General features: G+C 37.1%; 1 protein-coding gene across 2 annotated transcripts in view; it reads right to left on the bottom strand.

Moving 5' to 3' along the window:
* Positions 1-446: 446 nt before the first annotated feature.
* The window catches only part of LOC121736336 (talin-2-like), a 46,270-nt gene continuing 19,323 nt past the window's right edge, over positions 447-27,393 (bottom strand). For both annotated transcript variants that reach the window (XM_042127453.1, XM_042127454.1), the window contains 73 exons: positions 27,288-27,392; positions 26,681-26,839; positions 26,297-26,510; positions 26,040-26,182; positions 25,465-25,573; positions 25,302-25,379; positions 25,014-25,135; positions 24,845-24,937; positions 24,357-24,512; positions 24,054-24,267; positions 23,497-23,615; positions 23,255-23,363; positions 22,730-22,807; positions 22,512-22,621; positions 22,321-22,413; positions 22,095-22,253; positions 21,653-21,866; positions 21,399-21,535; positions 21,215-21,320; positions 21,063-21,140; positions 20,878-20,990; positions 20,712-20,804; positions 20,367-20,525; positions 20,001-20,211; positions 19,821-19,924; positions 19,575-19,683; positions 19,415-19,492; positions 19,221-19,333; positions 19,017-19,109; positions 18,787-18,945; positions 18,369-18,576; positions 18,075-18,205; positions 17,878-17,989; positions 17,677-17,754; positions 17,480-17,598; positions 16,980-17,072; positions 16,642-16,800; positions 16,284-16,497; positions 16,043-16,143; positions 15,828-15,953; positions 15,373-15,480; positions 15,071-15,154; positions 14,821-14,937; positions 14,430-14,548; positions 14,177-14,315; positions 13,900-14,024; positions 13,569-13,710; positions 13,215-13,333; positions 12,505-12,667; positions 11,738-11,830; positions 11,466-11,540; positions 10,934-11,090; positions 10,502-10,614; positions 9,951-10,079; positions 9,679-9,843; positions 9,269-9,417; positions 8,910-9,038; positions 8,505-8,550; positions 8,396-8,427; positions 7,870-7,972; positions 7,539-7,648; positions 7,118-7,245; positions 6,691-6,833; positions 6,313-6,378; positions 5,926-6,037; positions 5,612-5,690; positions 5,286-5,442; positions 4,299-4,385; positions 3,229-3,349; positions 2,552-2,664; positions 1,988-2,078; positions 1,558-1,622; positions 447-1,108 (listed from right to left, as the gene is read on the bottom strand). In XM_042127453.1, the coding sequence (XP_041983387.1) occupies positions 1,010-1,108; positions 1,558-1,622; positions 1,988-2,078; positions 2,552-2,664; positions 3,229-3,349; positions 4,299-4,385; positions 5,286-5,442; positions 5,612-5,690; positions 5,926-6,037; positions 6,313-6,378; positions 6,691-6,833; positions 7,118-7,245; positions 7,539-7,648; positions 7,870-7,972; positions 8,396-8,427; positions 8,505-8,550; positions 8,910-9,038; positions 9,269-9,417; positions 9,679-9,843; positions 9,951-10,079; positions 10,502-10,614; positions 10,934-11,090; positions 11,466-11,540; positions 11,738-11,830; positions 12,505-12,667; positions 13,215-13,333; positions 13,569-13,710; positions 13,900-14,024; positions 14,177-14,315; positions 14,430-14,548; positions 14,821-14,937; positions 15,071-15,154; positions 15,373-15,480; positions 15,828-15,953; positions 16,043-16,143; positions 16,284-16,497; positions 16,642-16,800; positions 16,980-17,072; positions 17,480-17,598; positions 17,677-17,754; positions 17,878-17,989; positions 18,075-18,205; positions 18,369-18,576; positions 18,787-18,945; positions 19,017-19,109; positions 19,221-19,333; positions 19,415-19,492; positions 19,575-19,683; positions 19,821-19,924; positions 20,001-20,211; positions 20,367-20,525; positions 20,712-20,804; positions 20,878-20,990; positions 21,063-21,140; positions 21,215-21,320; positions 21,399-21,535; positions 21,653-21,866; positions 22,095-22,253; positions 22,321-22,413; positions 22,512-22,621; positions 22,730-22,807; positions 23,255-23,363; positions 23,497-23,615; positions 24,054-24,267; positions 24,357-24,512; positions 24,845-24,937; positions 25,014-25,135; positions 25,302-25,379; positions 25,465-25,573; positions 26,040-26,182; positions 26,297-26,510; positions 26,681-26,839; positions 27,288-27,392 (8,847 nt within the window). In that variant the 3' untranslated portion in view covers positions 447-1,009. The remainder of the gene's footprint in view (positions 1,109-1,557; positions 1,623-1,987; positions 2,079-2,551; positions 2,665-3,228; positions 3,350-4,298; positions 4,386-5,285; positions 5,443-5,611; positions 5,691-5,925; positions 6,038-6,312; positions 6,379-6,690; positions 6,834-7,117; positions 7,246-7,538; positions 7,649-7,869; positions 7,973-8,395; positions 8,428-8,504; positions 8,551-8,909; positions 9,039-9,268; positions 9,418-9,678; positions 9,844-9,950; positions 10,080-10,501; positions 10,615-10,933; positions 11,091-11,465; positions 11,541-11,737; positions 11,831-12,504; positions 12,668-13,214; positions 13,334-13,568; positions 13,711-13,899; positions 14,025-14,176; positions 14,316-14,429; positions 14,549-14,820; positions 14,938-15,070; positions 15,155-15,372; positions 15,481-15,827; positions 15,954-16,042; positions 16,144-16,283; positions 16,498-16,641; positions 16,801-16,979; positions 17,073-17,479; positions 17,599-17,676; positions 17,755-17,877; positions 17,990-18,074; positions 18,206-18,368; positions 18,577-18,786; positions 18,946-19,016; positions 19,110-19,220; positions 19,334-19,414; positions 19,493-19,574; positions 19,684-19,820; positions 19,925-20,000; positions 20,212-20,366; positions 20,526-20,711; positions 20,805-20,877; positions 20,991-21,062; positions 21,141-21,214; positions 21,321-21,398; positions 21,536-21,652; positions 21,867-22,094; positions 22,254-22,320; positions 22,414-22,511; positions 22,622-22,729; positions 22,808-23,254; positions 23,364-23,496; positions 23,616-24,053; positions 24,268-24,356; positions 24,513-24,844; positions 24,938-25,013; positions 25,136-25,301; positions 25,380-25,464; positions 25,574-26,039; positions 26,183-26,296; positions 26,511-26,680; positions 26,840-27,287; position 27,393) is intronic.

Here is a 27,393-nt window from a genome sequence, read left to right as displayed (position 1 = left end):
ATAACCGTATAATAAGCTGTAACCACTTGATTATTATATCATAATAAAGCCAACTAATTAACCAGGCACATCTTTCATTTCTCGCTAACACCTATCCTTACAAAACAGCGACTGATTAGTACAAGTCCTTTATTTTCTCCTAATCACTAATCACTTGCAATCGCACAATCAAAGTGATTACAGGTGGGTAACATCGAGTAACATCGGCAGTATAGACAGAAAATATTTTTTCCGAGGCAGGCTTCGAGTTGGTCTAAGCTTGAAACTTAAATAATTATTTAAATTCAAAATCTTAAAATGAAACCACATGTTCGTTTGCCATATTTATTACAAAAATATAAAATTCATTAAATATTTTTGGTAAAATTATCACAACCTTACACATGATTGTTCCCTTAAATATAATCTAACGGCCAAATGATGATTCGTTTTTTGTCAAATTACAACACAGTTGTCATATTCTCTTAGTAAGCATACTACCAAATCATTGACAGTCATATTATTGGCACCTTAGGTTATTGTTACAAAATACTAGAAACCCCAATAATACACAAAATCTTCTGATGCTAAGTACTCACATGCGGTTTTGCTCGATAGTTTTACTCCAAATCGAGTATTAATTACTGTGTGGACCGCAAAACTCATAGCTTGAAGGCTCACATCGAGCCAGCTTGATGGAATCAAATGTATCGATTTAGAGTGAAACTATCGAGCAATGCTGAATGTGTGGACGAAAATCTGAGCTGCGGGTTTTGCTTGCGTTATTGCTCAATCGAGCAAAACCGTATGTGAGTATTTAGAATAACAACAACTGTTAATTCTTCAAGCCCCATAAGAGCACCGGTGATCGCAACATCAATAGAATACGTAAAAGCATTTCCTGGAATCTGCGATCGAAGTACTAAAGCGCCAATAATTGAGTGTTCTAAGAATTATTCCCTCTAGCTTTTCACCATTTGACCGTTACTACTGATGCGTGTTTTGCTGAACGAGCGGCGCGATCGCCTGATCAGTAGTAGTTGCGGCGCCGCACCCACTTGATGCGTCGTCCGCGTTGCGAGTTGATCTTGACGGACGCGCTCGCCGCCGCCGCTACTACCTCCTGAATCTGTTAAAATATAGTAAAATAATTAACGCCTCCGTGGTCCAGTAGTTTAGAGCGCGGCTCTTGACTTGGATGTCATGGATTCAATTGCCGCGTTGGAAACATGTTATTTCCAAGTATGGTTAGAACAATGCAGGCTAATCACCTGATTCTCTGACAAGTAAGATGATCCATGCGTCGGATTGGCATGTAAAGAGTCGGTCCTGCGCCTGATCTCTCGCCAGTCGTGTCTGTCTTCCGTCCCACTGGGTTATGAGAGTAAAGAAATAGCGAGTGCTCTTGTGTAATGCGCACACACTTGGGCACTATAAAATTACTCCTGTGTAACTGGCGTGGTTTCCACGAAACCGGTGTGAGAGTTATTATTATAGTACAATATAGTGATAAATTAAATAGTTTAAAAATAGCAATTGAAATAGATAAAATATGTTTTTTTTTTAAATTTGACTTACACTCTTCATGAGATTTTGCGCGTTGCACACCAACATGTTCATCGCCTCCTGGTCCTCGAAGCTACCTACTCGCCAAACAGAAACATCACATAAGGCTTTGTCCACATTTGTATCAAATAGTCCACCATCTGTCCATAAATATATTTCTTTAATAATAATAATATCTATGGACGCTTCACATCACGTCAGTCTGGCCCCGTGGCAAGTACCTGAAGGACTTGTGTTACGGGTACCAGACTACGGAAATACACTTAATACCTTTATACTATACATATATTTACACATATTTAATACACATCCATGACCCAGGAACTTTGAAAACTTTTTGTTCCGTCGGCGGGATTCGAACCCGCGACCCCCGGCTTGAGCTACCAACAGCCTACCAACTGAGCCGCAGAGGTCGGATTTAATGACGCGTGCAATATCGTACCTTGATGACCTAGCGAGGATCCCTTGACGGTGGTGAGAATCTTCAACTGCCCGCCGATCGTGGGGATCTTGTCGCACACTTGCAGCAGATTCTGTTAACAATTCATTAATCATGTCCAACAAATCCACGATGATGACGCTATAATTTCTATAGCCGCAGAAGTACAAGCTTGTAAGTTACCAAACATTGAAAGTATCAGTTGAAGAGTCCTGACTCCTGCTTATGGCATATTATGATAACAACACCATCATAAAACACAGACAACAAAAGACTGGAGTTTTTTAAGATAAGAAGCTTTTTATCCAATACTGAAAAGCAGCAGCAGAAACTTTATAAGAGGTTGATACTGACTCCGTTTTTTTGGCCAAAATGCGTCAAAACAAATGAAACAGAATCACGAATCTAGATTGCGAATGGAATGCTGCTGATTATGATTTTAACTGTCTTAGAGTACAGAGGGCTTAGTCAACACGTTTTTTTCATCGATTCTTTATAGGATCGCCAAACAAAATGTGTGAAATTGTGTGTTGTGTATGTGTTGGCTACGCCATCACGAAAACTCACGGTCCGTATCCTCATGTCGGTGCACTCGAGCGCGAGTTTCCGGGCGAGCGCTGCGACCTCCTCTGCGCCGCTCACTATCTCCTTCGACGTCGACAGCAGGGACCGCGTGTCGTCTGGGAAAAGTTGTAGAGCATTAAGCCAGCCTCGTTAAGGTGACCATACACGGGACAATTATCGATTTATCTCCTCAATGTTAAAATCGAACGATAGATTGTACGTGTGTAGCAATATCGCAAACGATTTTACATTCAAAAGATCGATTGGACGATTTTCGTGACCTTTAGGCAGATTCGTTGAAAAAACAGACTTAATGCTGCATTAAAACTGTACAATTGGCTGAATGTAACATTTAACGCAAGGGACCAAAATCCGACATGTTGCACACATCAGAATATCGATAGAAACGTTGTCAAACGTCGAACAAAACTTTTTGTTTACTGTCCGTGCTCGTGCTGCCTCTAGCGTGAAAACATGGCAGTAATCAGGGCGAGCCTGAGAGAGCCCCAGTATATCCCACAACCTGTACATTTTGTTGTACACTTTACGGAAAAACTATCACGCATATTGATTTGTGCTTTACGTCAGTCAAGGTGTGACGACGCGAGCTCTCACAAAGCTCGGCTTTTAGCTAGTATATCCTATTATCTACTCGCCAAAAAAAAATTTTATCTACTCACCAGTCTCCATGCTACGCGACAGTTTGGCCATGAGCACGGCCATGCGTTTGGCGAGGCCCACGATGTCGTTGTCTCGCGCCGACCACTCCCGCACTGCCGCGTGCAGGTCCAACGCCGCCGCCTGATACACCATCATCATGTTTGTTATCATTATCATTATTTTCTTTATTATCATTACTTTCATTAGCGTTATTGTCATTTTCATCATTATGAACATCGTTATAAGGGTTATCATCATAATCATTATTATCAACATCATGTTTGTGTTAAGTATTCCTGGCATACGGACAATTATATGTTACCTGATACTTATAGCACAGGTTATCCTATTTTAAGTATCAGCAGAACATTAAATGTGTACAATGTACATAGTTACATACAGCCTGAATTTCTGTATAATGTACAAATTATAAAGGAATATATGTAATTTGAGCAAATAAATAACTTTTTACTTTAAAAAAAAAATTAAATCATGGATTTTGAAAGGCACGCGTAAGACACGCCGAAGCACAGTTATACTATGACTTTTTTCATCCATATTAGAAGCGTTATTATTAGAGCCATTCGTTTTAGAAGCAGATGTACCATCAATGTTTGTATCATCTTCTGTTGTTATTTCAAATTGTTTTCTATCATTATTATGGCTAAATACTATATATTTTATATTATGTATTTATATTTAAATACATATTAGCATCAGCATTGATATTAACGCAAGCTTACTAAATTATTAATATTATATCAATATCAAACTATCGCAATAATAATAATTCTGACTAGACTTATCAATTACTTTAAAACGAACAGTAACCAAATACAAAAGTTTTTAGTACCACCACCTTGGTTAGTATACAGTCAGTACCAATAATGTAATTTGCAATATTTTACCAACCGATAATACTATGGGACCGTCACGCTAGATCTTTATTCAGAGCATAATAATCCTAGTGGCCTCTTCGTCAAGGGTTATTATCCTCTGAACTTAATGTTCATCTTGCATCACCGTCCCACATGTTAAGGTAATATTGCAAATGATGACGAGTACTGACAGACAAGTGACATGTATTTACAAATATGGGCTGGTCGGGCTCGGGCTCGCGGTTGAAGATCCCCTCTCCTCCCAGGACTGATTCCACTTGACTCGTCTTTTTCAGTATCTGAAATCAAAATTATGGTGTTTTATGGGAATCTCACATACATTTTTATTATTTGTAAAAGTACAATCATTGAACAGTAAGAAATAGGGGCAGAAGCCTAACGCTATTAATTGTACGTAAATTTTAAAACAAAGATAGCACTGTTGTCGTGTACGAAAGAAAGAGCTCTTGTGGTGAGAGTACCGACGAATCTTCTGTCGACTTTCGAGGCGCCGGAGTTCTGGCCGATGGATGTAGTCTATCAGAGGTTCCGGGGGAGACTCCGGAACGAAGCGAGTCACGTCGACGCCGGCAAAACGTGACAGTGTTAGTTTTTAAGTATATATATTTTTTTTATGAAATAAGGGGGCAAACGAGCAAACGGGTCACCTGATGGAAAGCAACTTCCGTCGCCCATGGACACTCACAGCATCAGAAGAGCTGCAGGTGCGTTGCCGGCCTTTTAGAGGGAATAGGATAATACCTCCCGTAGGTAGGGATGGGAAGGAAAGGGAATAGGGGAGGGGATTGGGCCTCCGGTAAAAGATATATAAAAACTATGTATGTTAGTTTTAAGTTATTTATTATATAATTAATATGTATGTTATATTTAAGGTATTTGTTTTATGGGCCTCTGATGCCCGAAATAAATGATTTGATTTGATTGATTTAGCTATAGGCTTCTATAGTGATCTCTCCGTCTTCTATGTCTAATGAATGCTTGAGCACACATTGTTTGTTTCAAACATTGTGTGTTTCTACTTCTAGGGGCTACATTACGTATTCATCTTCCTGGAAAGAAGACTACTACTGTACCATTAATTTTTTATCTAAAACTGCGTACTTATTTTCTTTAATATGGATTCCTACTGCCCCATCATTGACTTTGTGACTATTATTGAATCTGGTGAAACCCCTTACCTCAGCAAATATAGCCTTCCAATCGTCTTGCGTCTCCTGTGCATCTGCTTTAGGAAGTTCAATGGTTTTCTTGATGATGGTCAGCGTAGTCTGCATTTCCGGATCCTTTTGTCTTTCAGCCGAGTTCATGCCAGCGTCTACTACACGGTTGCCTAGCCTGGAATAAAATATCAGCTGAATTTTTAGCACTGCGAGTGTCATACGGTGAATACCAAAACCTTCAGTTAAAAAGACTGGTTACTTTACTCTTTCTCTGTCCCTTTCTCTCTATCTTTCTATATTTTTATTAATTCTTACATTGACATAGATGACGGAGTCAAACTTACCTTAAAATCATCCTCGATGTAATTTTACCGGTGTTTGGATCGTTACTAGCATCCTCCTTTATCCTCTGCATGGTCTCCCCTGTATAAATCAAAGAATAGTTTTCAGAATCAAGATCAGTGTCCAAAGAATTTAAGGAAGCTCTTTAGCTACCCCCACTTCTTCTTTCTGTGACTTCTTTATTTCTTTAAGTAAACGAAGTTTTTTTTAAGAAACATCTAAAAATCCTTATTATGTGGATTGTGGAACGCTTAGTAGAAATAACAATAAAGTACAAAGTTAAATTACATTTAAGTCTCTTATCAAATAACCATACCAGCAGCTTGCACGAAGTCTATGGGATCGACGGCGCTGTCGCACAAGTCTCGCATGGACGCGATCATCTGCGCGTACTGCTCCACCAGCAGCATGTACTTCTCTACCGCCTCCTGGAATATTTTATATCTATAATGCCCGGTTTCAGAGTTTTTAAGCAGACATCATACTCATAAAAAAGACCATGCAAGAACTATGTGGTATCAAATATCTTTTAAAAATTAATTTGTAGGTGTGGCGCACGTTCCCGTGTTTGTTACATTCTAGAATTTTAGGCATATCACCACGCACGGTTCCTTTTGTTACTTTGGAAGTAACAGTCGCCAGTGACTTGCAAACGTCCCATGGAATTATAGTTCTTTCCGACCTATATAATAGGTTGACTTACTTTGTCTTCTGGTGACTCTAGTCGTTCCTGTGTGGCCTTCACCAGCGACGGCGCGAGGAGTTCCACCTGCATCAAAAAATATTACATTCATCTTCTAGTGTTATTGCTGAAGATATTTTAGATAATTTTCTTACCATGAACGTCGTGCATTCTGGGTGTATCCGCAATATAACATAAAGTTTACAATTATTACAAACGAATAAAGAAAATGAATAAGAGAGGTAACAAGCACAAACGCTGAAAAGATCACGCTTTTTGGCAATATGACAAGACAAAATGATATACCATTGATAAGACTACAAATAACATCGACTCAGTTCATTAATTTTACAGTCATTCCCATGATAGCGTTAATAGCGCTCGCGTCTGAGATGTTACCTTGTGTGTAGTGTCCAGCAGGTCCCTCCTGCTCTGCAGGCAGCCGGTGTCGGCGACCAGGCGGCCGGTCTGCGCCACCTTCCCCAGCTGCGCCTGCAGCTCCGCCAGCTTACGCTCCAGGATGAACTTGCGTCTGCTCGCGTCTGAGACAATGATTATGATTGTTTAAGATTGTATCATAAACAATGAAGAAACTACCAATGCTAAGTCGAAAAATCAAAAATTATGTAAGAAAGTGATGATCTTGAGATTTTATTTATTTAAGTGCGGTCATCAAATAGAGAGAGATTTTAAAAAGGGTTACTTAAACTGGGACACGAAAGTAGCGCTATATTGCTTCAACATTTGCATCAAGATCGAAATAGCAATATTATACGCCATACGGATTAAATTAAGAGTTTGTTCAACTTGAAATGTTACTGCTTACCCTTTTCCTTAGCCACCATAGTCTCCATATCAAGTAAGTGGTCATCGTGTAGGAAGTCCTCCACAACTCGCGTCACTACGCCACGTTCCAACATCTTCCTCAGTTCTTTCAGCCTTTCCAGTAATAGACTGTAACAAAATGTTTTCAAATTGTCGGACTACTTTGAATACTCCTGTTTGAATACCTTATACAATATACAGGCTTAAAATCATTTTTGAAAACATTTGTATGCTCTTTTATAAACCTGTGACATAATTTTAGATTAATTTTATTTTTTAGCATTTTATTTTGTTATATTTAAATATACTTGCTTTACACCTGGACCTAAATTAAATATAGCATCTAAGCTTTCATCTTCAGACGTAAAAATATCATCATCGTAACATAAATTGTATTTAATTGTACTTTAGTATTATATTACCTGGCTTTCTCACTGTTGTACTTCTGTGTGCACTCGGCCAGCAACTGTTTGCTCTCAGCTACCACCTGCTTCATGTCTTCTTTCTCAGGTTCATTCAGATCTTCTGTCACCTGGGATTTCAAATTCCAAATGACTTTAACTAATTCCCCCACAACAAAGTTAGGGCACAAATATTCTTTCACCTAGTGCGATACATCATTAAATAATTTAATGACGTATCGCACTACGCGTATACAAAATACTAGCTGATGTAGCCTTAACTAGAATTTTACACTGTGTCTGAAATGGTACCCTGGTTAGGTTATTTGGAGTAACTAAGTATATTATTTACCTTATCAGCTATCTCGATAGTATAATTGATGGCTTTGATGCCTGCTTCTTTAACTTCGGGCTTTGAAGCAGGTCGCTGCAACCATTTCTTGGCGAGGTCGATTCTGAAATTGTTACGATATTAGATTCCATTTTCACCGCACTACGCGACACTACGCGGCAGCGACACGACGCGACACTTCACGTTCCATAGAACTGACGTTTCATAACCGTGAATGTGACGTTTTTGATTTGCGGTCTTGTCTTTACAACAATTCATACTTCCATACTAATATTATAAATGCGAAAGTGTGTCTGTCTGTCTGTCTGTCTATCTGTTACCCCTTCACGCCCAAACCGCTAAACCGATTATGCTGAAATTTGGTATGGAGATACTTCGAGTCCCGGCAAAGGACTTAGACTACTTTTTGTCCCGGAAAAGTGTACGGTTCCCGCGCGATAAACGAGATTTGGCGCAACGAAGTTGCGGGCTTCATCTAGTCTAGTTACTTCATATTTTACTTTGCAGATTAAAATAATTTACTTACTGTGTCTCTATATAACTCTTCAATGGGCCCTCCTGAAAGTAGATGTAATAAATTAAAATAAAATATTTAAAAAGTTGTAATTTCTTCTTTATATTAGTGACCACATTACCTCTTGTTTCGCTGAAGCAATCAAATCAGCATCTACCCCCTTTTGCCTGCACGAGAAAACAAATTAGTGTTACAATTGCTTTTAAAAGCACTGCAAACAACTTGAGTCAAAAAATGAAATCTTTTCAACTGAGGTCATTGACCATACAGCTGATTTGAAAACGCAAGTTTTAAAATACTTTTCCGCTATTGTTTTTACACAACATCATTAATTGGAATATTACGCAGGGGGCGCAACTGGCACATACAGTAAATAATCCGACCAAAACCTGACATGGTGCACACGTCATATCAGAATATTGGCAGACGTTGTTGAACGTCGAACAAAACTTTTTGTTTACTGCCTACGCTGATGCTGCCTCTAGCTTAAAAGCATTGAGTAACATATTCTCTGTTCCTTCATTACCTGACACACTGCACCAATTTGTCGAAGGTCTTCATGACATCCGGTCCGCCGAACACCACCCACGTCATGACGTCGTCATCTGATGACGAGGCTTTCTTGATCAACGCAGACGTCTTTGTCACCAAGTCCCTGAAAGGTTATTAGAAAATAACACAATTCTACAGCGGAGTCAAAAGGAAGAGTAAATGTGGACACGAGTGTTTTCTTCATCTTCCTTACTATACTTTTAGTCAAAGCAGGCCCATCTACAATGAAAAGAACTGAAATGACTTATGACTATACTGGTTTTTGGCTTTACCGATCAATCGAAAATCTATGGGACTACTACATACATTTTTTTTCCTTTTTTTACTACTTACCTAGTATTATCAATAATATCCTGACTGGAGCCTTGAGATTGATTAGAGACCTGAGGTTCGATAATCTTCTCAATGCTTGCATTTATTCTGTTACTGCCATCTATCACTTTACATATTCCTTTAATCCTTGATCCCATGTTATTATTATCCTGAAAATTATGACTAGTTTTAGCTTACCATAATATCTTTATTTATCCACAATTTTCGACAATTCAGGACTTATTTTGACTTTGTTTTTAACAGACTCATCAGAAGATGTTTTTTTTTCTTCTTGTATATTTTGGTACGCTCTAGAGCTTAAGTAGTTTGTCCGATTTGTGCTTAAGAGTTAACATTAGATTTATCTCATTCATGAGAGTGATACTGGGTACTTCGCAAGTTTTTTAAATAAATGACAAGGCTTTACTTACATTGCTGTCAATCGTATTTTGTAGTTCATTCACAGCAGCTTGTAACATCTTCATGTCTTCGCTCAGAACAGGTCTAAGTGTTTCTTGTATTTTCTCGTTATCATCTTCAAGACCTTTCTGTAGAGCGTCTGCTTGCTTACTGATTTCAGACTTTATATGTTTAATCTGAAAGACAACTTATTGTCAGTGTATAAGATAACGTATGAAAAAAAAATTACTTATCATACATCCATCCATCCATTCATCCTTCTATCCGTCCGTCTGTCCATTACCTGTTCAGCGTCCCCACAGTACAGCATCTTCATACATTCAGCGCGGAGGTTCGCAGTTATTTTCTTCAGACGGTTGACGTCAGCCAGCCCGTGCTCTATGACATTTCGGTCATGCTTCGATAAAGACAACTGCAAGAATTGGTTATTTATAGGTTTGAGAAACATTTAGATGCACTTGCTTTGGTTTTACGTTTTGTATATTAACATCAGCTAAAATATTAGTATGGCTGAGTTAACGTCGCTAAATATGTCATTAAAACTTGACCCAGCTGATTAAAATTTATTAAAACACGTTTTATCATGAATCCGTGAAAATATATATTTTTCCTCATCAGGGAAACATGTCGGTTTGATGGGTTCAAAGTTGGTTTGAAATGGAATGGTAGGACTAGGACAAAAGCTGATTTTACGGCAGATGGTGGACCTACGTAATTACGTAATTTTGTCGAGTCTCGAGAATGTCAAACCCAGCTGACATAACCAAGTAACGCAGGTTAACCGTTTGCCTATAAATCAATGTATTTGATGATACAAGCCTCACACACACTTACCAAGTAAGCGGTCTGTGTGGCGTACTCCGTGGCGTTGCATATGGCGGAGGTGATGTAGTTCAGGGACTCCGTCCGTTCCGCCTTCGTCATCTTCTCGTTGCTTCCCAGTTTCTCTAAAAAAGGAACAACAAATTAAAAACATTCTTCTAAATAACTGACAGCAATGATGGAAGACCATTCCTAAAAGATCTGGTCATGATCATGATCATCCTGAGACTGTTCATTTTCGTACACTGATACATTATTAATTCTCGACGTCATGTCTTTTTCAAACGAATATAACATTATTGTTAACATAGGTACATCGTTAACAACGATCACAATTATGTTCAAATGATTCGCAAAATGTGAAAAGGGACAAAGAAGGAGCGGTAAATGACCGAATAATCGGAATACGTCCAATGACTCAGGTGATCTCTCTGCTCTACTCACGTATGATGTCGTGCTGGTTCTGCAGCGCCTCCAGGCAGTCCCTGTAGCCGAGCGTGTTGGAGGGCAGGCGCGCGCGCAGGAAGGCGCCCTGCATGTGGAGGTTGCGGGACACCTCGTCGTCCCCCCGCTCCTTGCCGCCCGCCGACACCGTACGGACCTGATGGACGGTAGTATATAATATTATAAAATAAAACAATTTTTATTTTATTTATTTTATTTTATTATATTTATCCTTGACTTTATCAATAAAAACCAGGTGGGAGTTGGCAAGCAACAAAAAGAGATCCGATCGATTTGCTTTGACCAGCCAGTCCGAAGCTCATTTCTGATATGGTATATATCGCGTCGGTTTTAGAAATCTAAACAATGCAAATTAGGATTGTGCGCTGTTTTATCCGCTACATTAGTGAGATCATTCTTTGGACTTGTCACTTATTTTAACACTGTGTCATGACAAAACAAGCAAATAATAATAATATCTAGAAGCGAATACTTATCATAGACAATATTATTATTGGGGTTTTTAACTCACAAGTCTGTTGATAGCTTCATTGAGTTGTTTACACGCATCTTGGAGTCTTCGTCTTGCATCCGCTTTGTTTTCAGTCTGTAAGAAAACTTTAATCTCATTTTCTATTTCGATAGAAAAATCTGAAAAAGAGCCATAAGCGCAAGTGTCAAAATAACATTATCAAAGTATCTAGTTATGGTAATAAACACGTTTAACCAAGTTTATTACAATAACTGGAGCATTTATTAATTGCTTTAAAGCATTACATTTAGAACATAAAGTGAAATACTTACACGCTGAAGCGACTGCGCCACCTTCACTGTTCTGTACGTCGCTTTGCACATGTTCTGCGCCGCGTCCTGTATTTGCTTCTCGGTCATCGGATTCTGAAACAATAGAATCATTTTTAGCATCAAAACCACTGACACTTTAATTTATAATTTACTAGTTGTTTCTTGCAATTTCAAAAGAAATTCGTTGATTGCGCGGTAACCGAATATTTTCCGTAGCTTACAAACTATCGTTTGCTCAGGAGTCAGAGTATCTATTTCAAAATTGTGTGTACTAAAATCAGCAAAATTTCGCCGTGGAAATTATCGAATGCGTCTAGACTCCTAAATCTTAACCAATAGGTCAAGGGGCACTAAGGCCCGTAAAATTACATTATACGTGGGAGAGCCATGCTTCGGCACGAATGGGCCGGCTCGGCCGGAGAAATACCACGTTCTCACAGAAAACCGGCGTGAAATAGCGCTTGCGCTGTGTTTCGCCGAGTGAGTGAGTTTACCGGAGGTCCAATCCCCTACCCTATTTCCTTCCCTACCCTCCCCTATTCCTTTCCCTTCCCATCCCTACCCTCCCCTATTACCCTATTCCCTCTTAAAAGGCCGGCAACGCACTCGCAGCTCTTCTGATGCTGCAAGTGTCCATGGGCGACGGAAGTTGCTTTCCATCAGGTGACCCGTTTGCTCGTTTGCCACCTTATTTCATAAAAAAAACTGAAACTCCAGCAAAGGTAACTAAAGAACAACGCAAACAAGTCAACTCCAAGTTAACTCACCTCAGTCCTAATCGACCTGGCGGTGGCAGCGGCGGCGGCGGCGGACTCGGAGACGAGGTTGAGGCAGCGGCCGAGCGAGTCCGGCTGGTGGCAGCTCAGCACCAGCGTGTTGGCGTCGATGCTCACCTTGTTCACCTGCTTACGGAACTTCTCGAGCAGATCCCTGCATAGAAAAAAAGGTAGAACGTATTACGTAAACATAAAGGGGTTTACGAGTTTCTTACGCCGGTCCTTCTCGCTGGGTTAGGTCCCAAACCGGTGATAGGTACCAGTCACGTACCAGTAGTGAAAAAAAAAATCCTGAATAAAAAAAATTGAGTTTGAGTCTCTCAAACAGAGAAAGGGAAAAATAAGAGACGCAGGTATGATAAAAACTCTTTCATTGCACACAAAAAAGTACCTTGTAAAAGATCGACGCATGTTTGATAGCTTTAGATTAAAGCAGTACTTATTGGTACGGTAGGTGTATTAAAGAGTAGAAAGCTTACTAAAGAATACAATATAAGACAAACTACAAAGGAGTTAAGCAGTATTTTTTTTTTAATACAATCAGAGAAGTTGATTCATAGGCAGATGGCAGACCTACATAAATTGGTAGCGTTTTTTAAAACCCAGTTCACAGTTCACGAATTCCAATGAATTGACACAATTCGACCAAAGGACGTTGGTCTGTCAACTACCTATGAATCAATTTCTTCGATGGTACATACTCATTATTTCCGCTAATCCTGTTGCTCTTGGCCATCAGTAGGTTCTTGAATTCGTTGCTGGCGGCCAATGAGTCCTCCGGCTTCGTATCACCGTCGAGTGTGTTGAAACTGTCCAGCTCCTAAAAGATTTTAAAATTTAAAGACAGACAATAGTTGTCTCTTTTACTTTTAGACAACTTGTACAAGTAACTACGCGATAAAGGTGAGATAGCAATATATTTTGACGGAGTCAGTAAGAGAAACGACTACGTTTCATGGAAAAATAGACCGTATTCTATATCGGCTAGAATGGATTTTGAGAACACAAATAGTGGGCGACGACGCAGACACTTCTTATTAACTTGCTCGTTTTACCTGGATGATCTTATCTGTGATGGCCGTTGTTTCTGGCCCATCAATATCCTGCCATGTGTTCACCATCCTACCCCTCACCGCTACTTGAGACTTTAGCAGATCAGCCAGTCTCTTGAGATGATCCTTCAGTTTACGTTTGTACCTGTCAAAAGTTATTTTTTTTTCTTTAAAGCTTTTGCACCTAATTTGTTATTACTTTTTATCTACGTTAAAAAATATGATTTTCTGTTTTGTTTTTGATAGCACCTAAAATAAAGTTCAATTATTTTCGTTTTTGATCGTTATTAGCCCTTTTATATCTTGCTTTCTTAGTTGATTTTGTAACACATACCTGTCATCGGGTTGTACCGCACTCCTCATCTGTAGAGCGTACTCTGCAAAGGCTTTTGGAATGTTGTCTGAAGACACCAATGATGATACTAGAGCCTCTTGCGCGTCCACTATCATCTCTTTCGCCTATAATTTAAAAAAAGTTGAAATGAATGCAATAATTTGTGGCACCAATATTCTTTTAGACCGTAAATATAAGTAGTAAAACTATTTATTAGTTAATATTATCAAGTACTTTAAAAAGTATGTGATCGAGTATGAATAAAATAAATGCTTACGTCTCCCTCCCGTCCTTCAGCAATTCCTGATATGGAAGTAATGATGTCTTCTATATGCTTCTCAATGTCTGTGAGGTTGTCCAACGTCTCGTCAACAGATATTCCCATAGCGCTTGATAGATTGCACTTTGATGCAAACCTGTTAACATTCACATTATGATTTACTTCTTATCAAAATTATATTTCTCTGTTTTAATCTAGTTTTTGTCTAAAATAATGTCTTTTGTTTGTTAGTATTGAACAGAAAACTTACCTCAGTAGATCTATATTTTCCGCCAAATTCTGTATCTTTTCCTGTAACTCAATCTTCCGCTTGCTGTCTGGTATCTCGAAAGCAGCCTCAGTCATAACCTTGACTCGATCTTCGCATGACTAAAACATTATTTGATGAACTCAAATTCAATTTTTTTTATTCAGAACATTTTTTTTTTCAAATGTTCTCTGAACGTCGGTACTATACTGGTGCCTACCATACTGATAGATATTAATATTGTATTATTATCTAACTTGAAGCGTTAACAGTCTTCAACCTCATATTTACAGCTGTAGCCTTTTTCTAAATGCTACAGCTGCAAATTATAAAAGCCAGGCTTCTGCCAGGATTTCAGTAAGTTACTAACATTGATAATAATGTTCGTACTTACTTTACCAAACAAGTCATATTTCAGCATGTCGTCAGTTATTTCTGCTGATTCCACATCAAATGCTTTCAGTGAGTTATCTGCTTCATTCACAATCTTCTGAGATTCATCTTTTACTTTCTGTAAGTTTAAATTAGTATTTATTTTCTCATTTAGAACATTTTTATGTATTTGAATCCTGTTATTATATTTTTGATCTTGCTATATTAACGTAAGATCAAAAATATAACAGAAAAATACATTTAAAACATACCTTTACGTCAGTAGTAAATGGTGTGACTTTACTAGATGATTTTACTACATCTTCTGCAGCGGATGTAACATTGCTTACATAATTCTGTAAATTTAAAAATATATTATGTTTTTGTTATTAATGTGATCTGTGCATAATACATTATTAGAGATGATTCATAGGGGCAGAGTGCAGACCTACGTAGTTTGATCTAGTCATGTCAAACACAGCCAACGGATACCAACTTGACATTGAATTGGCATTTAATCCGACGAAATGACGTAGGTCCTTCAACTGCCTATGAATAAATTTCATCTACTTACTGTTAAGTCTACGATATAACTCTCTTCACCGCCTGGATCTTTGGAGAACAGGCACATTTGTTGTAATTTCATTATAGCTGACTCTAAGTCTCTTCTCCTGTTTGCATCCTGAAGATAAAACAGTTTATTTTTATATATCATCTATACCTATTATAATATTTCCTGTTTGCACGTTTGTTAGTAGTGTACAATTTTTATAAATGGCATTTTTTGTTTAATTTTGTTAAACTTTTATCTAATAAACCTCTTGCGCATCCACTATCATCTTGTTGTCATTTGTCATCATCTTATCAAAGTTGAAATGAATGCAATTATTTGTGGCACCAATATTCTTTTAGATAGTAAATATAACTAGTAAAACTATTTATTACTTAATAACAAGTATTTTAATTATTTTATCATCCTTATTTCCCAATTATATATTTTTTAATTTTGAAGCGCACAAACAAACTTACAGTTGGCTGATTGCGGCATTTTGCGTTCGCTGTGTCAAAAGTTTTAATGGCGTCCTCTAATTTATTGCAAAAATCAGCATACAGTGCTTGCTCTTGGGGTGAAATATTGGCAGACTTACTTTTGCCCTAAAAATAAAAAATAGTGCATAAATATTATTTAAATTATGTAAATAATAAATATACAGTATACACATTGCTAGTATTTCTTCACATACCTGTACAGTAGACAAAATTTTTCTGGCCATTTGTTTCAGAGGACAATCCTCAATCACCAATCTTTCTGGGATCACCGGCTTTTGTTTCGGAATTTCTGGACCTGAAAGTTTTCGTACTTACAATTGACAATTATTGTACTTTTGTATTAATTCTTTCATTACTTTTATCTTTATTCTAGCATTATTTATGTTTAAGTTTTCAAGGTATTATTTAAATTTTAAATGATAATATATTCCTCACCAGCTGTTTTTTCGCATGCCGTCTTTAACTGGTTAATACCAATCTGTATACAATCCTGATCCTTGTACAACTGTTGACCTATCGGATAGCACACCTCGTTCTGGACCAACGGCTTCCACACCTTTCCCATCTCCTGGCTAGAAGCCAGCAGTCTATCAGCTGAAGATATCAACCTGGACTTGCAGCTCTCATCGTTAATTGATGAAGCAGTTATCTGTAAATCAAATAATGATAGGAATAAAAAGATTATCTCCCACTTTATTAGACTTAGTGTCTAGCTAAACTTAAATAATTTTAGGTCAGATTTCTAACGCGTCTGCTAACGTAGTTAATTTTATATTTTCCTGTATGAGGTTACCTGAGCAGTGGTAAGCAGCTTCTGGGCCGTGTCTCCCACTGCCGCTCCGGAGATGTGCAGCTTGTTGCTGGTGGCCGGGTCTACCAGGTCGGCGAGTCTCGACACTCGGGACAGCATGAGCGACGTCCTCTCGCAGATCGACTTCGATGACTCTAGGATCTAAAGCGAATATCTGTCAATCTAGTATCTAAACTTGTGCGAAAACAGCAATAGAAGCATAAATTACTCGTTCCTTTCACGTAAAAACTAAGATAGCTATGTTTTCGCTAAATCAAAATTTATTACTAATTCTACTTTACTTTAAATAGTGTAGTGTTATTTTGTATAAAAATGCTTACCTGATTGATTTGAGCAGGATTTGTTTGCGGACTGAACATGAATCGTAGTTTATGAGCGTGTCCGGCGTAGTCCATAGCCGCCTTGTTGATTCCCTGTCGAATATCGTAACGATTTATCGGAGCTGTTAAATGAGTACCTTAAATATTGTCATCTATCGCACTGCGCCAACTACATAATAACTAAGCCCAGCCGCACATTGTCCGAATTCTGATCAGAAACAGTTGAATTTCGCCGGACCGCCACCCCGCACACTATCCGAAATATCCTTCCGGCAAGTTCGAACTCACTCGGTTCAGTACAAAATGTAAGAGACAGCGCGGACGTTCAACTATTTCTGATCAGAAATTTCGGACAATGTGCGGCCGAGCTAAAAGTAAGATTATGAGATGGTTTGATTGCAACAACAAGACATTAGTAACACTAAATTATGATAGTCAAAATAATAATTTAAGAATGTATGTAGTATGTCGGTTTTTTGTAATATTTTCTGAAAACTCACATCAACATCATTGTCTTCTACTCTTGAACACAGGTTTTCACTAGCCTTACAAAGTTCTCTGGCCTCTTCTAATAGCTGACTACAGTCACCATCCGCTTTTTCTTCAAGAGCAATGATGTCTGAAAATTAACTTTTTTAGAATATTCCTTTTTTAAATGTAAAAGTGTATCATTAAAAATCAAGTAGACTTTTCTTACCCTTCACAACATCTTGCGTCAAATTTCCTAGTTTTGTTATAGCTTCTTGAGCAGTTTTATGATCCAGTTCCTCATCGTCTACAACAAAATCACCAACTTTAACGTTTTTAAATTCAATTCACACTATATCTTCAACATCTCATTTTTATTTTGTCTATTCTTTTTTTTTTGGAATATTGCAATTTTCTAATATTCTCATACCTGATATCTTGTATGCTTCGACCAGTTGTGCCATTGCGTCGTTAAGTTGCGCGAGTTTTTTCATCAACAAAAGCCTCTGCGGTGCCGTTTTTGGATCATCTATAGCCTGTCCCTGAAATTTAATCGAAAATAATTTAAACTATGTTATATTTTTATTTGAAACTTATTTGATGTTGAAATAAAAAGAAGGATCTTACGTTTGTCCTACTTGGATCACTCTTCGGCATTTTTTTAAGTTTTTCATTTAGAAGTGCTTCTGACTTGACGATATTTTCTTTAGCTTGAGAAACTTCTAACTCTGGATTGGACAAAATTTGCTGATTTTGTTCTGTTCAAACATATACAATTTTATTATTTGTCTTTCAGTCATGTTTATTTTCTTACCAATAATTAATTATTTCGTTATTTAATTTACTTTATTAGATGGGTGTTTTACTTTTAATTATTTAATTACATTTGAATTATTTCAGATAACAATTTTAATATCTTACCATCGTGCAATAATTCTTTTAATCTATCTAAGGTGTTTTGTATCATCGCCGCCTCTCTGTCCAGACCATCTTTGTGACGACGATTTTCGCTCTTAGCAAGTATGGGTTTCCATGTGTCCTCCAGTTCTTTTATAAGCGACGACTGATTATTTGCTGCTGCTATTAACGCATTCGAACAGTTGACATCCTTTATTGATGGAGCTGTTAGCTAAAATATAGAAATAATGTTTAAAAGAAAAAACCACGGTTGAGAAGCGTACATGAACCACAATGCTATTTTACGTAAATTAAACTCATGGTTATGCGTACAAATTACAAATAGCAATACAAAATTTTAATACTTCTTTTGTATATAAAGACTTTTAAGCATAACTAAATATGCGTCCATCCAGTAGAAGAAACTGATATTTTCACTTACTATAGACGTAGAAAACAGTAGTTGTGCAGCATCGACCAGCCTCGCCCCAGCCTGGTCCAGCGCCTGACCTTCCTCGCCACCAACGCTCTCCGCCAGAGGGGAGACTTTCACAAGCATGGACGATGTCTGCTCACATGCCGCTCTAGCTAGATCTGATATCTAAGAAGAGAAAAATATAATTAAGAAAACAGATGGGATTGAAATATGACTTTAATTCAAGAGATGCTTACCTCCTTTTCTTTCTTTACGTTCGTCTTAGTATTGACCATATTCATCATCCTTGAAGATGATCTTCCAAGTTTTTGTACAATTTCATTTATGTTCTGAAATAAAAGTTAAGAATACATCATTACAATAATTTTATTTTTCTAAGTCGTTAACTTTAGGATGAACCAAATACATGTTTATAATAAAAACTATTTTTTGTTATTTACCTTATTTTCCGCTTTATTACACATATCACTAGTTGCTTGAAGCAAAACTTTGAGGTCACCGGTGATTGCTCTCATGAAGTTCTCATCAACTTGACCGTCAAGACATTTAACATCTGAAATGTGTAAAATTAAATATCTAAGTTTCTATACGACAAGATATATTTCGTTTGATTGTAATTTTATTTCTTGCTTACCATGGACAACTTCTGGAGCTAGCTTCTGTATAGTTTCAATAGCATCAGCTGCTTGTTCCACATTTGGATTAGATTCATCTAAAATTGGAATTGCATTTATTAATCTCGTATTCTTAATTTAGATACTTTTTCCCGTTCGTATGATATTATGTATTCTTACCTGCAGTGGCTTGCATGAGAGAAGCGAGCGCAGCATTCAGTTTCGCAAGTTTATCAGCCAGTGCTCGTTTGCGTTGCCTTACGTTAGCATCAGGGGCAGGCCGATGACCCTTTTCAAATAATGAGATTGTTTAAAATTACGCACTAACCGCTTACTACTATAATTCAGAAATCTTAAAATAATGGATGGATAGACATAATTATCTTCTTATTATTATGTAAGTAAATTATAAGTGTTTTATTTTACCTTTGTATCTTCTAAGGTCTTTAAAGCATCTTCTACGACGCTCTTAGCCGAAAGAATACCATTTTGCAGCATTTGCTGCTTCGCTTCAAGTTCTGAATCTTTTCCTGGAATTAACTCATTATTTTGTAATATAGTCTTCGATTTTTTTATTCACTGTAACATTGTACGACTTTCACTTACCTAATTCGTGACATAATTCCTTTAGTTTTCCAAGTGTATTTTGAACAGCTTGTGAGCTATACTGCAGACCATCTTTATGTTTACTGTGTTGCGGTGTTTGCACGATTGGTTTCCAAACATCGTTCAGATTATTGGCTAGTAAAATTTCTCTATCTACAGCTGATGACACAGACGCTTGACATTTAGGATCATTTATAGATGGTGCGGAGATCTAAAATATTAAAACCTTTAAAACGTTTGCACTGTCATCGATATCACTATCACAAGCTTGATCTAATGTTGTACGCAAAACATATCAGAACAATTTCACAAAGTTAGTTTTTGATAATATTATATTATGACTGTCTACAAAAATAGAAAACGAACCTCTGCGACATTTAAAAGTGCTTGTGCAGCATTTGCCACCCTAGCTCCAGCATTGTCCAGCAACTGTGCATCTTCATCCTTAACCTCTCCTGCTAGCTCATACACTTTCGACAACATAACTGACGTGCTTTCACATGCTTGTCTGGATAAGTCCAATAACTAGAAAAAACATGTTATTATTAGAAAGGCTAATGTGAGGTTTGCCCGTCGATCGTGGCAAAACGAGACACAATAGATATTCTATTGTGTCTCGTTCACCGGTGAATTAATGAATCAAACAAGACTCAAGCCAAATTCATTTAGAATTGAAGTAAAAAATGCTTTAATTATAAAATATAAACATACCTTCTTTTCACTGTCGGTACTAGCTTTGGGGTCCAAGACATGAGACAGATTGCCGGTAGCCGCAGAAAATTTGTTGAGTACATCGTTGATATTCTGAAATGTAAATTTTATTAAACATTGGAACATTTGCTTTCTGTTAAATAATTGGTTTTATTCTCATGTTTACCTCAGTGTTTTGGCTGCCACATAAATCATCGGTTGCTTCTAAGGCGGATTTGAGATTCTTAACAATCGCTTGCCAAGTTCTGCCGTCAACATTGCCGTGTAGCGCTTTGGCATCTAAAATTAATTGTTCATTAAGTTAAATTTAATTCTATAAAGCTTTCATTTTTTTACAAAATATTTACTTACCTTCGATTAAATCTGGGGCTATTTTACGTATAGCTTCAATAGCATTCTCTGCTTGCATAATATCAGGGTTACTGGGATCTGTAAATGAATTTTTATTATTTGTTATGGTATCAATCGAAAGTAAAAAAACAATCGCTATTTTAAAATTTTACCTGCAGATGCGTCTACTAGTGATGCCATTGCAGCATTCAGGCGAGCTAATTTATCTTTCAGCCTCAATTTTCTTTCCTGTACATTTTCCCTCAGATTTGATGGAGCCTAGAATTGGTTAGAAATATAACTTTTATATGAAATATCTTGATTTTTTAATACACAACACATTCGAGAAATACTTACAGATTTTTCAATATTTTCGAGATCTTTTTGAGCATTTTCAACAGCATTCTTTGCTACCGATACTGCAGTTGTAAATACAAGGCGTTGCTTCGGATCGATAATCGTATCAGATAATTTCAAAATACCATCTGCTTCACCTTGAATAAAATATCAATAATGAAGGAAGTTGTCGGATTATTACATTTTTAGTTAGCTTTCTTTGGGAATTTTTACTAAATATTATATTTGAGAGAATTTATCTATATCAATTTTACCTTCATCAGCTTGACACAAGTTTCGTAATTTATCTAGTGTGTTTTGTATGCCTTGTGAATCTGATAGTAGATCATCCATATAATGCTTGAATTTAGGATTCTGGACTACTGGTTGTAAAGTATTGTCCAAGTCTTTGACTAACGCTGACTGCGTGTTAACCGCAGATGCTAGTGATTGTTTGCACTCAGCGTCATTTATGCTTGGTCCAGTGATCTAAAACAAGAGTAACTAATCCATAGTATCATATAAAAAAAAGCAAATCTTACTTTCGATTAGCTGAAGTATTACAATTTTAGTAGACATTTAAAAAATACGCTTACGAGAAAATTTGGAATAGATATTTATGACCCGATTCAATTATTGATAATCACAACATGATTTGTAATTTAAATACATTAAAAAACTAAACGTAGCCATAGATTATAGAAATGGAAATCTCACTTTTGCAGTGGTGATCAATGCTTTGGCGGCATCAGCCACTTGAGCTCCGACTATATCCAGCTCCTGCCCCAGGTCTCCACCGACACTCTCCGCCAGCTGGTTGACCTTTGAGAGCATTGCTGCGGTCTGCTCGCTTGCAGAATTCGCTAAATCTTGAACCTACACAAAAACTATTTTAAAACCCATTTTCAGATATCATCTGTATCAAATATTACAAAAAAGTTACCTGCTTCTCTTTCTTCGATTTCACCACGGGTTTGAAAGTAAATATTAATCTTCTCGAAGATTTAGACAATTTAGATACAGCTTCTTGTAAGTCCTGCAAAGTTAGATTTTTATTTATCTCATGTTTTCGATTAAACTACTGGAATCTTATGTCTTTCATATGCATATTTTTATTAAGTAGGTGATACATACCTTTCCATCATGGTCACAAACATCCTGAGCAGCTTCAAGCATAGTCTTCAGGTCTTCAGTAATAGCTTTGTACTCTTTATCATCCATACTACCACGCAAGCGTTTGATTGCTAAAATGCATTTCATTCACGTGTTATTTACTTTTTTATTTTAAAACAATAAGAAATAGTCTACTACTATTTTTTTTATATTAACTTCGAGTTATAGAAAAATCTCACCTTCAACTATATCTGGCACTACTTTGTGAATGTTCTCAGAAGCAACCTTTGCTGATTCAGTGTCTGGATTACTTGGATCTATAAATGTGAGATGAAAAGTTAGTGTTTCATTTTTTTTACCAACTTACGGCCGTTCCCAATATTTGATCTATCTCTGGTTTTGCCCTACTAGAGATAGGAATAGCTCACATTAGACATTAGAGACATATATTTTATGTCAATTGTGAGCTATTTCTATCTCTAGTAGGGCAAAACCAGAGATAGATCAAATATTGGGAACCGCCGTAAGACGAAGCTGAAAGAATAGTAAGGATTTTGGCAGTCTATGTCAAAGAATTCTTTACTTAAATAGAAGTCTTTGGTCTATGTAAGTTTGTTTGTTTGCAATGTGGCGCTTAAGCTACTGCTTATAATAATAAATGAGATATCGATAAAATACCATGAATATGTATATAATACAGAAATAGTAATTAAAACTCTTTACTCCATTTTAATGTTAAAAACCTTATTTACTAGTTGCCTTACCAGACGAAGCTTGAACAAGTGACGCTAAAGCTGCATTCAACTGTGCCAGTTTATCCGCCAGTCCTCGTCTTATCACTTGAACATTCATATTATCTTCATGTCCATAATCCTAAAAGTTGTCAAAAGTTAAAACTGAGGTTGTTTTTTTGTCCTTAAGCTATTTAGTCCCTTTATATTCAAATTATCAAGTGTCGTTCATAAGATGGTTTTAACGTAGTAATCTCATTTTCATTCTTTCTTACCTCAATGATTTCATTTTCTAAGTCTTTTGTTGCATCCCCGATGGCATTTTTAGCATTTGACAAGGATGCTAGGAATTTAAGTCGTTGCTTCTCTTTTTGTGCCTCGTTTTCTGGATCACCTAAATACAATTTTTTAAGTAACTTAAAATTAAAATTTAGAATCAATATCAATATACTCGTCCTCGAGAATAGATATCAATATACTGTATACATGATAGTTGGCTCTTATATTAGTTGAAAAAAATATAAAAAAATAATATCAATTGATCACCGAGTAAATGTAGGTTAAAGTTTAATAATTATTTACCCAACGCATGGACACCGCGCGCGGGAGGGGTAGCGCGCGGCGCGGGGCGCAAGCCGCCGCGCTAGCCGCATAGTAATTTACTAAGTGTCCATGATTCATTTATTTAAAGGGAAATTTGGTCAAAAATTAAGTACTTACCTACCTAATTTTATTACATAATTATAATGAGAATCGAGTATCAAGTACTCTCCTTAAGTATTGATCATGTCTCACCAGTCATGCTGTATACAGCAATAATAATATAAGTTACCTATTTCTTTTGAACATATCTCTCGAATGTCATTAAGAAGATCTTGCAGACGATCATAATTATTTTGTAAGTCTTCTTTCATTGGAGCATCGGGTTGTTTGACGAATACGTCTTGCCACGTATTATTTAAATCCTTAGAAACGGCTGCGTGGCTGTCCAAAGCACATATCATGGATTGCCGGCAATGTGAGTTACTCATGGTCGGTGCAGTCAACTGCAAAAGATCATTTGTTATTGCTAAAAGTAGAAGTAACATTAAAATGTTGTGTATGTGTATTTATTGTGTAGTAAACCCTAAAATACCTCAGCAGTTCTTAATGTAGCTTGTGCGGTATCAGCGAGTTTGGCTCCAGCCTCATCCAGCACGTTTCCATCTTCCACATCAACTTTTTCCGCCAGATCATTCACTTTGATCAGCATTTGCGATGTCTCATCACAGGCTTTTTTCGATAGTTCCACCTGAAAGGTAACTTCAAAATTAAAATAGATTTATAAGATATAAATCTATTCGCAGAAACGAGGCTATTAAGGTAATTGTTTTATCAGTACGCACGCGCCGTATTTTATTATTCGTTGTATGAAATTATGTGAAACCTCACACATTTGTCAGCACCGTACACGCCGCATTTCGCGAACTCTGGGGCGCGTACAGCGCGTACGGTGCTGACAAAGGTGCGATCAGCTTTATATGCACAAGTGTCAAAATTTCAAATGACATTTTGTTTGTTTACCTGACTAACAACCATTATTACATTAATATATCGCAAATTAAACATCAAAATTATACTTACAATAGAGTTTGGAGCAACGTAGGATTCAGGATGACATGTTTTGACGAGCTTAGAAGATGCTTTTCCATATTTGGAAACAGCGTCGTTCAAACCCTAAAAGTAAGTAAGTAATTAGCTTAAATATTTTTTTTTATAAAATTAGTATCATAATCTTGCTATGTTATAATACCTCTCCATCATATTCGGCAGCATTAGCGCATATATCATTGACCGCATCAAACATTGTACTGAGTTCTGCTTTTAGTCCACTCCATGCCACCGGATTTATATTACCATTGAGTAGCCTGGCCTCTGTAGATATATTAAATTTGATATAGTACTTTTCTCAGGAATGTAATTAAATTATCGTAACAAATCCAAGTCTAAGATCTATTTGAAGTAGGCATCTTATAGCCCTAGAGATATCTTCTGTTGGGATAGCTATTATTTCCTATTATTATAATATCATTATTCTTACCATCACTGATTTCCGCAGTCAATTGTCGGATGTTATCAATGGAACTTTGAGCCAGAACCAAATCATGATTTTCAGGATCTGAAACATTTAGATACATTTTTACAATATCTTAGGGTAATTTTTGATTATTTCATTTGATTATACCTGTGGATTTATATTATACCTGCTGTAGCTTGCAACAAATTTGCTATTGATGCATTTAACTCTGCTAACTTATCTGCGAGCCTTCGATTTAATCTCTTAACACTTACAACAGGTGCACCACTTATCGTCTGAAAGAGTGAAAATAAATTATATTTTAAGGAATTTTTTAAAACATAATATTCATCGTAAGAAAAGTATTAACCCTAAGAAGAGAATGAATCATTAACGATGATGAATTACGCACGAACTTTCTTCACAATCAAATTTCGTTAACACATAATAATATAATAATAATAATATCTATGGACGCTTCACACCACGTCAGTCTGGCCCCGTGCTAAGTACCTAAAGGACTTGTGTTACAGGTACCAGACAACGGAAATATATTTAATACTTTTATACTATACATATATTTAAGATTTTTATTATATCATATTTAATACACATCCAGGGAACATTGAAAACATTTTTGTTCCGTCGGCGGGATTCGAACCCGCGACCCCCGGCTTGAGCTACCCACGCCCTCACCACTGAGCCACAGAGGTCGTCAACATCACTCACTTATTTAAGCGAATACATATATTTTCAGCTTACCGGTTCGTTGGGTTTATCTAATTTTCGACTAGCATCATCAATATCCTTTTTGAGATGTGAAACAGATGCTATAAACTTCAAGCGTCTTTTATCGTCATTTAGCGGCTCTACATCGGTCATCCCAATATCATCTTCAATGAGACCTAAAAGAGTTTACGTAGAAATGTTGATGTTATGATCTTACGATCCTAAATAGTTTATATATCATATAATATTTTTTATTATTTGTATATTGATAAACAGAAAGTAGGTATTACCATTTAGATTAGAATATGAGTCCTTCAAGCTATCTAGAACCTTGGCGAGCTTCAAGGATAGATCGACCAGTTGCGTGCCATAGATGCTGTTGCCAGGTTTCTCCACCATGGGCTTCCAGGCGGCAGACATGCTCTGAGAAGATGAGGCCAAGTTCTCGATGGCCGCTGTGAGAGCACTCTGACAGTGCGGCTCACTAATTGATTGCGACGTCAGCTAAAAAAATATATGTATTTGTTGATTTAACAGAATTCAACTGTTGCTCAACTTACAGCATAAATTGTTACAGGACTATTTTAGATATTCACCTGCCTAATATAAGTTATGCCAGTGTTCATTATCAATATAACAGAATAGAAGACCTGCCTAAACTAGTTTTTACAAACCTCAGCACAAGACAGCAACGCCTGCGCCGCGTCCGCGACCTTGCTGGCGCAGATGTCCACGCGCTCGAAGTCGGGGTCGTCGCCCTCCGCTCCCAGCTCCTGCACTTTACTCAGCAGCTGCTGAGTCGCGTCTCCCACCGCCATCACAAGGTCCTTGATCTGAATTGACATAAACATCTTAGGCCGGCCATAGACGGACCGCATCTTACAGTCGAAACCGATTGCAAAATGCGATTGCTGCACGGCGATATACTATACTAATTTCATATAATATGCATACACGAACTGCTCGAGCAGTTCTTGGGCGGTCGGTATTTTCAACGCGACCGATCTAGAGTAATCGGTTCCGACTGCAATTTTCGGTCCGTCTATGGCCAAGGCCAGCCATAGTATAAATATGGTTTCAAAAGTCACAAACATCGTTGACCATATTAAGCACCTTACAATATCAGCTGACTTACGTCTTATTAAAATATATGTATTAAAAGTCGTCTATAGATATTTTTGCGCTCGAATATGCTGATAATGTGACATCAAAAACCGTAGCAGTTACTTTAAATAAATTTTACTTTTGTATTTTAGTAATTTTAAATGATATTATGCTTACCTCGCCGCATTTATCGTCTACTTTCGGGCTTGGTTTGCGTTTGCCAAACGTGAACATCAGTTTCTTCGATGTATTTGCGTATTGGTTGCCAGCTTCTTGCATCTTC

The sequence above is a fragment of the Aricia agestis genome, chromosome 19 (genome assembly GCF_905147365.1).
Source record: "Aricia agestis chromosome 19, ilAriAges1.1, whole genome shotgun sequence".
Lineage (NCBI taxonomy): Eukaryota > Metazoa > Arthropoda > Insecta > Lepidoptera > Lycaenidae > Aricia > Aricia agestis.
This window is presented reverse-complemented; position numbering and strand designations above follow the sequence as displayed.